At 38.5% G+C, this 13,838-nt stretch overlaps 2 protein-coding genes across 2 annotated transcripts; both read right to left on the reverse strand.

Annotated features, from left to right (window-relative positions):
• Nucleotides 1-733: 733 nt before the first annotated feature.
• Nucleotides 734-8,128, reverse strand: reep1 (receptor accessory protein 1). Its single transcript, XM_022750255.1, has 8 exons — nucleotides 8,058-8,128; nucleotides 6,310-6,382; nucleotides 6,122-6,198; nucleotides 5,839-5,959; nucleotides 5,334-5,447; nucleotides 4,931-5,090; nucleotides 3,152-3,432; nucleotides 734-2,017 (listed from the first exon to the last, which is right to left on the reverse strand). The coding sequence occupies exons 1-8, from the start codon at nucleotides 8,087-8,089 to the stop codon at nucleotides 1,946-1,948; spliced, it is 930 nt and encodes a 309-aa protein (XP_022605976.1). The 5' UTR covers nucleotides 8,090-8,128; the 3' UTR covers nucleotides 734-1,945.
• A 902-nt stretch (nucleotides 8,129-9,030) lies between these two features.
• Nucleotides 9,031-12,362, reverse strand: chmp3 (charged multivesicular body protein 3). Its single transcript, XM_022750501.1, has 6 exons — nucleotides 12,187-12,362; nucleotides 11,617-11,677; nucleotides 10,970-11,149; nucleotides 10,702-10,823; nucleotides 10,453-10,567; nucleotides 9,031-10,285 (listed from the first exon to the last, which is right to left on the reverse strand). Exons 1-6 carry the CDS (start codon nucleotides 12,229-12,231, stop codon nucleotides 10,146-10,148), a joined length of 663 nt encoding a protein of 220 aa, XP_022606222.1. The 5' UTR covers nucleotides 12,232-12,362; the 3' UTR covers nucleotides 9,031-10,145.
• Between the last annotated feature and the right edge of the window lie 1,476 nt (nucleotides 12,363-13,838).

A 13,838-nucleotide genomic window follows, 5' to 3' on the forward strand; every position in this document is an offset into this window, starting at 1 on the left:
TGGCTAATTTACCAGTAAATAAGACATCATTTGCATGTATGTGTAGCCAACTTATAGTCATAACATTTCATGTTGTTTCTATAAAGCAATTGAAAGTGACAAAAAGTAGCAGTGTAATTGTTTACCAGCAAGGCATCTGAAGAGGCCAACAGCTTCACACAAAATCGCTCAAGAAATCCAATTTTCATACAAATTAAAAACAAACATCATGCAATGATGAGTTTATCAGTCTAAGCACGAGTATACAAATCTAATAATTAGCAATGTGTTTTTTTTCTCAGTTTTACTTTGCATGAATTGCATGAAAGAAGGAAATCACCTTCAACACTAACACTGATACTAATGTTGAAACACAATCTGATTTTTCCTGTTTCATTTTTTTTTCATTTATCCATTAAAAGGACATTTCATGTGCATAACAAGTGTATCTACAACATCAGAGTGAATGACGTGTAAACAGAACAGTTGTACCTGAGAAGCTTTTGTTTCAAACTTCAAACCACCGTAAATGATACAATGATGAAAATTATAAATCTACTGCGTAAATCCAACCATCAACAACCAACAGATCGATACTTTGTGTAAAATGTTGCTATGATTCAGGCTCAGTGAATAAAGTACAGGATGAAAACATACAATGCATCACCACACATTTTAACTTAAGTTTGTAAACCTGCAAACCAACATAGTCTCTCTCATGAATTCCTAAAGAACAACAGAAGCAAGTAGAAGGTAAGATCATTAGGTTTAGTGTTGCTCAGTTAACAGCAGAACATTACACAGTGATTTCATACATGGAAAAAGAACCATGTTTATATATAGTAAATAATGATTCATATCTATCTCTGCTACAGCTGAAAGAGACATATTCCTAATTGGCCTTAAATTGCCAAATAAGTGTTCAAATACATGAAAAAATGTGTTTAGAAACTGAACAGTAGATTGTCAAAACAGTCTGCTCCACTGAGAAAACTTCTTGTGGTGATGACTTTTATCTTTGATACTGGTGTTATTACTTCTTACACAAGTAATTTCTTTACCACAGAGGAAATGAATGATAATGATACTAAAATTATTCACGATAATATTCAGCTACTAATTTATAATGATTACTGTTTTATGTCATTTTTGGCAATTTCATTGAGTACTGAGGGAAGTTATTTATATTCTAAACATAGTGCAAAAATGATTGTTAAATGAGAACATAGTTGTGTTACAAATTGTCATATCACGTGTTTAGACATATATTTTCATGTCTCTGCTATCTTGTTCTTTAAGGCTTTGATAGAGAGGTAAATAACAGAATATTGTCTGCCACAGCCGTCTGACTTTTCATCACTATAAGGTACAAGTTTATATAAAGTATACGATTTTTTTTGTTTGGGGTAATTGACCAATTTCTCAATAGCTTGATGTAGTAATTAATCAGTGCAGAATTCAGCTCCAGAACAGATAGATCATGGGCAAAAACAGCCTTGCCTTTTGTTTTGATCCTTGGCTTGTAACACATTCTCTAACAGAGACCACGTCGTTCTCAATGCCAGCTGTAGTATCCAGTGACAATACATTCTGTTTAATAAACAGTGGACTAATAACTGGGAAGACACACATGCAATTGCCTACCCAAACCTGATATATAAAAATGATCAAATCAGAAAGATGGAGTTCACACAAACTGTACATAAATACATATTCAATAACCCATAAACTCAAAGTGTCTATCAGCATGGCGCCATTCATTAATTTTTCCTATCTCAGTGTCACAAACCTCATTTATTTAATCATGAGCCACAAGCTATATACTGTACTATATATAGAGGGGTCATCATAGGTCACTTTGGTAACACCTTATTCCAAAGCAAGGCTGCTTCAGTCATGTAGCTTTTGGCCATTCAGTATTTTTACTTCTTGCAGCAAGGCAGCTGGAGTAGTCTTGAGGACAGTTTCACATGGCTTCATTGTTTGAAGAAAGAGCACTCCTGGATCTTGTGAGAGGCCGTAGGACTCTAAGAGGAGGCTAAAAAGGAGAATAGATGAGGATAAAAGCAGGAGGGAGTTTAGTCAACAAATAACAGTTGTACACTTCATAAAGACATGTCTGGCATTATGCTATATTTTACTTCTTGTCAACAAATCCCATTAAAAAACCAAAACAAGCACATTGTACATCTCTTAATACTCTCTGAGTTCTATAGCTTTGGCTGTAGTTCTCAGCCCCAGGCCCAATGGTTCCTTCTGAAGATGTAAATCTTTAATATCACGTCACAAACATATATGATTTCACAATTTGCTATAACAGGAGGGTATTTTAGTTTTTAGGAAATATTGCTAAAACAGGTGTAAGAAGTGCATCTGTTGGGGGCTATTTTTAGCTGCGGATTAAAACACATTCAGTGCAACAGGATTCTGTATCTGGAATGACGTAAAATAAACCACAGTGCCCATGTTCATTGTAATGAAGTGACATGTCAGCCATTGCAATAATGTGGCTCACTGAGTTTTTAATAGTGTTTAGAAAACAACAAAGGCCATTGGCATGGCTTGGCCATTAGGCTTTGGCTACACAAACTATACTTGTTAATGAGATTAATTAATTGTTGGTTTTGGTCTTTTCATGGGGTTTGACAATAAGGAAAATGTATAATATTGCTGGTATTTTCCTCTAAACGGTGCTGCTTCATTTAGTTAGGCATCACCATGCTAAACAAACTGATATTAGATGTTGAAATTAATGAATGAATACCAGTTCATTCCAGTGATTGGTTTAGCACAACCATTACCATTAGCATAACATCAAAAGTAGAAATTACTATCAGGGGTGAAATACACCGGTACGTAATTCATGGCGAGCATGTTTGGATGTTTCCCATGCCACATTTCCAAAAAGTGAGTCGTTACAAACATCATAAGAGCAAGAGCACACACTCATTTGCACTGAACAATAATTCCACTGAAGTTAATACATGATTCAGGTTCATCAGTGCAGAAATCCTATTAGCAGGCAGACTCCACACTGCAAAAGTACTGGACCATGATGATTTATTTAGCCACACAGCCATTGAAATTAGCGAATCAGTGGGTAAATCACCACTCTCAAGGGACAGTTAGAATCAGGCAGCAGCTGAGCAGCCATGGTGATGAGGCGGTATACCTCAGGAGCCTTCCTCTTAATCAGCTTGAGCTGTGGAGTGCTCAACGCTGCCTGCACCTCTTTACCCACCTCCACTGGCTGCTCTGGAACTGGAGGAGTGGGAGGTGGAGAGGGAGTGGGAGGTGGAGAGGGTGTGGAGGGTGGGCTGGACTGGGGTGTCAGTGAGGGCGTAATGGGTGTGGACTCAGACTCAGAAGGTGAAATGGTCTGGGAGAGCGACTTCTTGGAGTGCCATTGGTCCAACCCCAACATCTCATACTCAGTCATGTCAAAATCCTGTCCTGTACCGTGGAAAAAGGTCGATGAACAAGATGTAAATCCTGTCTCTGATCTACTGAACCAAACGAAAAACGCTTTCTGTGTGATTGCTGTGGTACCGCAACTGATCTTGGTCAGTGGGGATTATGAAAGTTCATATGATAATGCGTTATCATCCTGGAGACCACAGAGCAGAGACCAACTAGGAAGTCATAATAGGCAGAAACAAATTTGTGGCGGCACAAACAAGCATAACAAGGTTATTTTTGTTCTTCTTTCAGTATCTGCAGAATTATGTCCATGTGATGCAATGACAGCAGCAAGCCAAAACACACATGTTGCAACACTGCTCTAATGGAGTTTAGCGTGTTACAGTAGTCTTAATGGGGAGGTATGGTGATTGTCTATATTTTTCTTATTGTCAACAAATCTTATGGAGAGACCAAAACCAGCAATCACCTCCTGACTAACAAGTACCAAAGGCCTGATATGTGCCATAGAGCACTATCATTTTCCAAACATTATTAAAAACACATCAGTGAGCCAGGCCGCTGCACTGAGTCACATGTTCCTTCACTGCATGCCCTACACTGCCCTGTTTCCATAAACAATCACTAGTGCAAAAAATATGTATTAATACGCAGCTGAAAACAGTCCCTAACAAATTCACCACTCACTCCAGGTTTAACCAAGTTTCCAAAAATCTGCAGTGCTTGTGGCTGAGAGCCTCATATAAGGTGTGGAGGATGTAGGAAGTACTGAGAGACAGATTAAAACACGTTCTGGGATTTGTTGACAATAAGAAAAAACATAGACCTCCACACAGATTTATTCTTTAATTTATTGAGAATTTAGAAATATATTCAGCAGATATGAACAGAGGTAATATCACCAGAATTCATTATGAAATAAAAAGGTTAACTGTGCCTTAAATCTACAGATATTTCTGTCCAATATAAAAAGTTGTGTCCAAATGTTATTTCTAATTTTATCTACAAAGGAGTAATTATCATCTGAAAAAAAATATATGACACTCAATCCAGACTAAAACAAACAACAACTGTTTTCACATGACGTTAAAGTAGGAACAAATCCCCGCAGCTACATGTGAGTTTTATCACAGGATGGTTCGCCTTGCAGCCCCTGTGAGAGCTGACCTGCTCCAAACAGGAAGGCAGGACTAAGGTTCAGGGGCCACTCAGGAAAGCAGAGGTACTGAACAATATCTGTTGGCTTAAACAAGCTTGAACAGGAAGACAGAAATCTACATGATAATCTGTCTGCCAAAAACCAAACAAGCACTGTTGTTACATTATAATAGCACTCTCATAGCTAATGGGCTGAGTGAACAGGCTGTATGTTACTCATGTTTATCAACTCAATATATTATGAAATTCATATATTCTCAATACCACAACATGGTTTTAATATGCTTCTAAAACACTATTAGCTTGTTGGTTAAGGTCTTTCTCTATAGTGGTTTTTACTTTTTTGTGCTGGTGTGAAATAATGTCTCCTTACCTTTGTAGCTCTCTGACTTGCTGCGCATCATAGTTCTGGTCCGATGCTGTGCTGCTGCAGACTGCGTAGTGCCGGGGTCAGTGTTATCGGAGTCAGACTGGTAGGAAGATAGATCCTGCATGCTGAAACTCCTCAGTCTGTCTGACAGGACTCCTTGGCCCTTGGAGAGAAACCACCAGGTATTCATAATAGTGGGAGCAGCAATGTGAGATATTCAGAGCATGGATCATTTTAGGGACATCAATAATTTGATACAAACATTATAATAGGCCTCTAGATCTTCTACTTTAAAAACATCCAAAGCTCTATTCAATAGGCCTACTTCATTATGTGAATAGCAAACAACATAACAGGCTCTGTACCCTGAGGTCACTACAAAACAAATGCCCAGAGTCTGCATTACCTTTGTTGCAGCCATGACTGCAGCTGTGGCTGCAACATTCAACCCTTTTCTCCCAAAATGCACCAGTGTGTCATAGCTTTTGTCCTTGGCTTGGCAGATGTAGTCGTCAATGTCCTGAAACAAGGACAACCAATCATGTGAACATAGTATTTCTCACTGTAACTGTGTAATTTATTTCATGCTGTGTTGATCTGTATTTCTTAAATTGCTTGACTGTATCATTTAATTCTGTTACTTTTGATCCCCACAAAACTCACTTATCCGTTTCCTGACTCACACATGGAGGAAAAAGAGAGGGGAGAAATGGAAGAGCACCGTGACATTTCCTCCCCCCTGTGCAGCAAACACATTTTTAACAGCTAATGTGGAAAAGTGAATTGGCACAAAGGCACCTCTGTCCTGCAGACTGTCGCAAACTCAAATTCTATTAGTCACAAAACCATTCAGCCTAGACTGAATATCTTTACCTTTCCTTGAACTGGGACAACAAAGGAAGGGATTTCACCTTTTCTTTTGAGGAAAGCGTGGGATGAACAAACTTCCTGTATAGCACACTAGAGCCTTTAGTGTAAGGGGACAACATCCACACCACAAAGGCTATCTTCAGTTCATAGTAGAAAGGAAGCCTGCAAAGGAGACAGAGAATGGCGGCAAAACATAATGATATGGAACGTTTTAAGTTTTTCATGACCGTGACGAAATATGTTATGTGATAAACACCCAGTAGTCAAGAGGCAAACGACTCTCCATGAAGGACACATTAACACTCAATACCTGAGGTCACTTACCAACAAAGGAACATATCTGTAAATACTTCCACCGTCATGAATAGGGCAAATATTATCCAGTACATCATCCATTTCACCTAAAACGTAATGGAACAGGGAAAAGTAGTTTACAAACATACACATAGAATCATATTTATGAGAATGACGCAGCATAATATAATTTCATAAAATACAAATAATGTACTCACATATTCTCTCACATCTTTCGATTTCACAGCTTTATAAGACGAGTACGCAGGATATAGTGTACCAAACACAAGTCTAAAAGACAGAAAATGTGCCCGTCAACTCCAGAAACAAAATATATAACACTACAGTCCAACAGATATTTAAAATGTGCATGAATAACATTAAAACAAGACATTTGAAATGCAATAAATCATGATTATGGACAATATATTATTATACTCTCGTTAAATATGTTCTGGGCTAAGGTGTCTAATGTCTTTCTCTATGTTAGTAAGTTCATACAAGACCTGTTTGGAATTTTGCCATACTGGGGATAAATTTGTGAATACATTTATACAATACATTTTTATCTATGAGCCTTCTGAGCCGCAGCCTGCAGAAGTGGACAGGTGGACAGGTGAGATCAAGGTTAATCAGAAAATGTACAACAGATTTTTCCCTCTAGAAAGAATCTATCAAATCGACCGTGCCTAAAGTCAATTTTTCCCATGGCTGATTGGGCTACACAAGCTCTCCAGGCAACAAGCATCCAGGCATGAGGTTAAAATTAGTTTACATGTGTTTTCTTCCTTTTCTTTAAATTTCTATTCCTGTGTAGACACCTGTGCTGCTGGGTGCTGGGACAGAGACAGCACCCTGTTGAAGTGCTACAGCCAAGCAACAGCTGTGAGTTCGACCTGATCAAATTACTGACCCACATCATGTTGCAGCACTCGGGCCGGGCCAGCTAGCTGTGGCTCTCTAACAGAGTTTAGACACACAAGGACACTCAAAAAAACAAATGTATCGGCTCTGGGCGACACAACTAAACGGTATCTCGTGGAGACATGGACCTAAAATGACTCGATATAACCATGTTTTGAACAGTCACAGCTGCAAAGATCCAATCTAATGTAATAAGACCTAGTAATCTAAATTTAATCGCCTCACTATTTTGAGGTTGGGCCTGCTGTTGGTTTACTCCACACGGTCTGTAATGGCGCTGATTCATACTTTGTGCAGGTGAAAATAGCTATAACCCACTGTAATAAATGTGGTCTTGTTGTTTAATCTCATTTAAACTAACAATGAGCACACACATTGGGATACTTTCCAATATGTTTTATTGCATGAATAACTCGCTGACTTGCTTTGTAACCTGAGAAGGCTGACCCATCCCTTTTGGTTTTTTTTTTTTTCCCAAGATGGGACATCAACATAGATTATAGCCCCACTCAAGGACCGCTCCTGTTGTTCAGTCACCACTCACTGACATTTAAGCGTCTACCTCTGAAAGACGTCTCTGATTTCTAGATCTGACTCATATTATCATATAACGGATGATAATAGATTACTCAACCAATCACGTCACCTCTTTGTAATAAAAAAAAGGGCACATGATAAACACAAAGAGTACCAGCCTGCTGATCGCTGTTTAGAAATACAGTAGAGGTCTATACAGGCCCAGCTCAGCATTCTTGCTGAAATGGCAAAGTACAATCCTGTGGAATTCACACTGCTGCTCAGTCAAAAATTAATAGACCGACATCTGCTCTCCTTACACGCTGGCGTCTGATTCTGCTTACATATTAGACAAAATTGCGGGGGCTTGTAAAGCGCACCGCTGCTGCACCGTCAATGAGCGGCTCAAATACCCGCAACGACCAGGAGCCGCAATTTATTGTTATTATTAATATAGTCTATGACAGAGCATATAGAGTGAAACAAATTTAAAAAAAAAAAAAGAAAAGAAAAATAGACGACTTACACCACAAGTCTAGAGATGATCCAGGAGACCATTGCGCTGGAGAGGCGACAGGACGCGCTGTCTGCGGGGAGGAGTTTCCTCCAGATGACAGGCGCGTCCAGGCGGCAGCGTCTGGACGCGCACAGGCAGCAACGTGATGCAGGATAAACAGCGAGCGGACCATAACTATTATCCATAGATGGCAGTGTTGCATTGCACAGACAACACAGATAACCAGCATGCCGGGTGAGTAGGGACGAATCTCCCTAGCACACAGCGTATTTACATGTGATATGATGCCTTTATGGCCTGAATGACCCTATTGACACCTTCTCCCCTTTACCTTTGCAGGTCTGTGGTGTCATTGAATAAATAAATTGCATTTGGGCCTTACGCCACTTAATTATGAATGAATTAACTTTAATAGCTGAGTTTAATCTATCTTTTTGAGTATTAGGGAAACTAAACCAATCAGAGGATTTCTACTGAAATCTAAATAAAAATGTTCAGGAGTGAGATCTTCCTGGCCTTGAATTTTCTCAACCTCTGGTCACAGGTTAGTGAACACCTGCACTTTTAGAGCTACAGTATGTCCAGCCTCTGGCCTACATACTGGATCCTGAGAACAGAGGCTAGGTTTTGTTACAGTACAACAAAAAGATACTGAGGGCCGTGGCTGGTAGAAATCTAATCCTTGTGTCACTTTTAAAGCCAAGGGAATAGCTTCAACACAAGGGTGGCCCAAAATGCACTGGTGAAAAGGTTTACATTTCTCCTTAAAAAAGAAATATACAGACTCCAAATCAACCAGGTGTAACATGATGTACAGTAATACCCCAATCATGTCACAGGTTAGATATAAGAAGGCCAGAAATGAATAATTTGACAGTTTCTGCGTCACACCCCAAGTATTATTGATTATTGGTGGATTGCATGCACTGGACTAGAGAATGATGGAAAGCAGCCTTTCAGTCATTTAACTCTTTACTGTTTATACAGTTTGGTTTCAGAGCAGCTGAGCAAACTGTTTCATCTGCCAGACATGTTTGTGGTTCACAGCATTGGATTGTCCCTGCAGTACAGTTTCTAACCTGCAGAGTGTGCTATTGCTTAAAAGCTTATTCCTGTTGACAACAGACCTAATATTTAGTGTTTATTGTGACGCTGAAGGGCTAAGTGTAAAGTCAGTGTGATCAACACTGAGAGCAAAAAGAGATGTAATGCATCTTTCTTATTGGCAACCTTTCTTCTTAAAAGTTTATTTCATTATTTTTTCTGCTTTGACATAGAAAAAGTATAAGCACAACACTTCCACGATACATAGGTTCTGCACTAACCAACTTTTCCATTTCCTCTGCATCTTCCTGCTGAAAATGAACTCAATCTGACAAAGCCAAACATTTAACAAGCAGAATGTTAATGCAAAGAATGGCTTAGGGTAGTATGCGTGCATTTTTCTGATGAGTGTATTTCACATATGACCACATATAGAATAGACACATTTTGACTGTACAGAAAATTAACTATCAAAAGAGAAATCCACCCATCACCTCGAGTGTTTCATATAATACAGGTTAAGAATTTGTAAACAGAACAGCTGCTGCTTACAAAATGCATTCTAAGAGATTAGAACTACTGCTGAATAGTAATCTAGGATGTGATTCATGTACAGGGTGGCTTCCATCAACAGCTACTCAATCAATTATTTGGATCATAAATACCCCTGTACCTCCACCAATCAGTCCATAACTTAGGACAGAAGAATATGATGAAACACTGTAGGCACAGCAGGCTTTTCATACTTACATTATATACACTTTCTTAAACCTTCTGTTTGACTTTGGATAATAAAGACTTACCAAGGGTTATGCCCTGATAATAAAAGACAAAAAACAAAAACACCTTTTCTTCTGGCTGAGTAAACCAAACATTCTATAAAAAAACATTTTTAAAGTCATTAAATGTCATAGCACAAAGTTAACCCCAACTGATTATGTGAAATAATAATTTTAATATGAAGCACAGAGGCTGCTCAGTACTGTAAACCCTGCACCAGAATTCTTTGTCCTTTATGGATTGAGCAAAGTGACACCACAGTGGCAGTTCAACTTAGCTCCTCAGAGCTGCCAATCTCGACTGCATTGCTTCAATGTCCTCCTCCGATTCATCCTCTGAAGCTGCCGTGGCTCCAGATGGCTCCATGTCGGGCAGGGCATCTACAACTTTGCTTGGCGCTTTGCCAAGGGCACCTAACAAAGCAAAAATGATCATGAAACAAAGTTTCCATGTTACCAATTTGCGGTATATTCTAATCTGCGGTTCAGCTTTAAATTCTTAGAGATGTTAGACATCAAAGCCTTATTATAAAATAGGAAAGTAACAATGAACTGTCATTTAGTTTAACAAATCTCTTTACCTGCTGTGATCTCAAAGAGGATCTTGTCAACTTCCTCCTCTGCTGCTTCCTCCATCTCCTCTCCATCTTCCATGCTCTCAAATGTGTCTTCCAGCATTTCCTCAATGATACCAGCCTGAAATATGAATATGTGTACATGATGCCATGGTTTAACTACTTTTTCATTGGTTTTCTGAGTCAGCTGCAGAGTTACATTTATTGTAGCAACCTGACTGTAAATTTCTATTTATGTTGGATGGTGCTGCTGACCTTCATCATCTCCTTTGATAGATCCCTCATGGTTGCCTGAATCTCTGGGATTTTGACTAAGCTCTGCATGGCTTTCATGACTTCTGTGCTCTTCTGCAGGGCCCCGGCTACACGCAGTACAGCTAGAAACACACAAATACATTCCCTTCACTGACAGTGCTGAGAAGAACATCAACTTGATAAAAGTGCAGAGTATTCTACTGATGACAGAAAAGAATTTCAGATTTTCCCTTGTGTGATGACCCAGCTGCTGTACTCTCAAACTCACCAAGCTGATTCTTCATGCTGAGTAGCACAGAGTTCATGTGGGCTTTGGAAGCATAAAGTTTTGTAACAGCTCGTTTTGACTGAATCATCTCCTTTGCGAGGATCACACACACATCCTTCTGGCCCTTTTTGGCAGCATCTTTGATGGATCTTTTAACTTTTTCTTCTTCCCTTTGAATGTCTGAAACACAAGGGGATGTCATTACTTACAACACAAAAAAAAAAATCTATTTATTTATTAGGTCATAGACTGCAGTGTGTAATTATTCATTTGTTAACTATTCAACAGTTCAGATTTACCACTGTACTGAGACACTGCCTCTAATAATTATATTTTTCTAGTGGAATTATTTTATTTGACACCTTTCTGGCCAATAAGATAACTCAGTAGTTGTCATGTCAACTCAATGTGTTTTAATTTCAAAGTGTCCTTCTGAGATTCTGCTTCAAGATATTCTAATTACTGTAATTATTTCGTCCATTTGTTTTCAAATAGTTAATTGCTAAATTAAATTCAGACTGATTTAGAAACTGAATGGAAGTAGAGCTATAAATTGAATACACACTTAATGAGTATTATACTATTTATCTATCTATTAGATATTTACAGTCGTTCTCTGATAGTGTCAAATGCTGACTGTATCTTACCTCGAATTTGTCTGTCAATCACTCTCATTTCCCTCCTGATTTTCTGAGACCATTCATTGATCTAAAACGACACATTGTGTTGTTACAAGCTGCATTATTATTACCTTAACAGTTACAGTATGCATGTAATGTCTCAACATATGAGGAACATTAGACCAAAACAATGTATGACATATGTATAACAGCTAAATCATGATGTCAGCTGAAGCGAACCAAATCGGGGTTTGTTTACACTGACTGACAGCATACTTGTGCTAGCTTGTATGCTAACTAGCTATCTCTCAAATACTCACGCCAAAATAACACTGACTGGTCGGGTGATGAGCCGTATAAACAAACTTGTAACGTTAGAAACAGTAGAAATAACACAGTTTAACGTGACAGGGAGTGTTGTCTTTTGTTTAACAAGAATAACGTCAGCTAGTCAACTAGCAAAAAGTAGCAACAGTTTGAACGAAGCTGAGTTACACTGACAGCTAACGTTAGCAAGGTTAGCTAAAGGCTTTGTCGTTTTTTCTTACTATGGACAAAACAAGAAGACAGTCCTAGTCTTCAGCTGCCAGTACTCACCAGATCTTTTGGTGGTTTCTCCGGTGTTCTGCCGAACAGTCCCATTGTGACAATCGAGTTAAATGCCGAGCTAAACTATCTGACTAAAATTAGCTGGTTAGCTCAGTTTGGTCAACTAGCACTTCCTGCTCCCAGGCCCGTCGGGCTGAGTACGAACATGAAGGAATAGTCAGTCCCTCTTCTCCTCAGCAAGGAAGCAAATGTTCAAGTGAGGCTGAGATCCAACCAGACACCGTCAGTACAGAATGTCTTAATGGTAAACTATTTTAACATAATAAAGATTTTACATAAAGATTTAAACATTTATGGGGCATTTTTGACCCATAAAAAATTCAAGAAATCACTAATTAGCCTACACTTTCACAACTAAAATTCTAATTTAATATACCTCTAATTATACTGTGCCTAGAAATAATAATTGAATATATCCTTTACATTTCAATCTGAAATGTAAAAACAGATAGACCAAACAGGAAAAGCCCAGGTGTTACTAATAAAATTAATGACAGGAGAATTACATCAAGGCCTATGCCAAATTATCATTTGTGAAAAGTCCTGTGTCTACAGTGTTAATTGTCCCTCTCTGTACAATAAAATTAACTGGAGAGTCGGGAAGATGCCAGTCAAGCACAATCTATGCACAACCACACAGTCGTGAGAAGAGGTCTGATGTGGAAGGCTGTGAAAACACCCATGTTGGTGGACCATGCCTGTGTAGAGACTGTGCAAGTAGCCGACTTGATCTAAATATTTTCTCCACCATTTCTAAAACCTGTTTAAAGTGCAGCATTGTAAATGAACCATGGTCCATGAGAATCCATTATATGCAACTAGAGACACACACCTGTTCTTGTTCAATTCTCTCCCCTTTACCTTTAAGCAATCTGCCTAGCTTCTAGATTCTCAAACCTCCTGGAAATTTGAATTATTTTAAGTTGAAATTTAGATTAATTTGAAATATCAAGGCCTACCAGACATTTTTTTTTAATTTTCCTGAAACTGCAAAATAAAATTTCACACTTCAACCATGTTTCTAAGACCTGGCCCTTGTCTGCAATTTTTTATGTAGCCTATGGATTCAAATGTCCAAATCAAATTAACTAATTGCATTTACAGTTATTGAGTAAAAAATTTTCAGGTTCAGGAGTATTTGTCTTTAACTTTCTACTGCACTTTCCAACATTTCCCAATGAAATAATGCACATACATTTTACTCCATTACATTTATCTTCAGTTATTGTTACTTTACAGATTATAAACTTTCATTCAAAATATCTGGCCAATTTATGAAATATGTTACAGCATTATGGATTAAACTACCCTGTAGACTACCTATGTAGAATATTAGCAGTGACTTATACAGGGGACGATATTATATTTCTGGTTTTCAGCAGTGTTCATAAAGTATAAATTAGGTATTTTAGTAACATTCTGAAAGGGGCATTTACTCATAGGAAATTGTCAGACCACACCTGTGTTACTCTGATGAGGACTTTTTACCTGGCTGAGAGCTTTCAGGCTGCATTTTCTTTCAAACTGTGTAGCACTCCTTGCAAGCTCCACATATTAATTGGACATCTGTAAAGCTAATTCAACAGATATTACAGTAATGTGTATCCATCGGTGCGGGAGGACGCGGGATAGACGGAGAA

The sequence above is a fragment of the Seriola dumerili genome, unplaced genomic scaffold (assembly GCF_002260705.1).
Source record: "Seriola dumerili isolate Sdu_G_001 unplaced genomic scaffold, Sdu_1.0 BDQW01000149.1, whole genome shotgun sequence".
Classification (NCBI taxonomy): Eukaryota; Metazoa; Chordata; class Actinopteri; order Carangiformes; family Carangidae; genus Seriola; species Seriola dumerili.

Bases quoted from the DNA above. Each gene is read 5' to 3' on its own strand.
- reep1 (XM_022750255.1), bottom strand. From the start codon at position 8,089: ATGGTCTCCTGGATCATCTCTAGACTTGTGGT. The intron at 6,199-6,309 runs GTGAGTACATTA...ATTACGTTTTAG, and splicing joins CGAAAGATGTGAGAGAATAT to GTGAAATGGATGATGTACTG. The intron at 5,448-5,838 runs GTGAAATCCCTT...TCCTTGTTTCAG, and splicing joins CGCTTTCCTCAAAAGAAAAG to GACATTGACGACTACATCTG.
- chmp3 (XM_022750501.1), bottom strand. From the start codon at position 12,231: ATGGGACTGTTCGGCAGAACACCGGAGAAACCACCAAAAGATCTG. The intron at 11,150-11,616 runs GTAAGATACAGT...CTTGTGTTTCAG, and splicing joins GATTGACAGACAAATTCGAG to ACATTCAAAGGGAAGAAGAA. The intron at 10,568-10,701 runs GTCAGCAGCACC...TTCATATTTCAG, and splicing joins TATCAAAGGAGATGATGAAG to GCTGGTATCATTGAGGAAAT.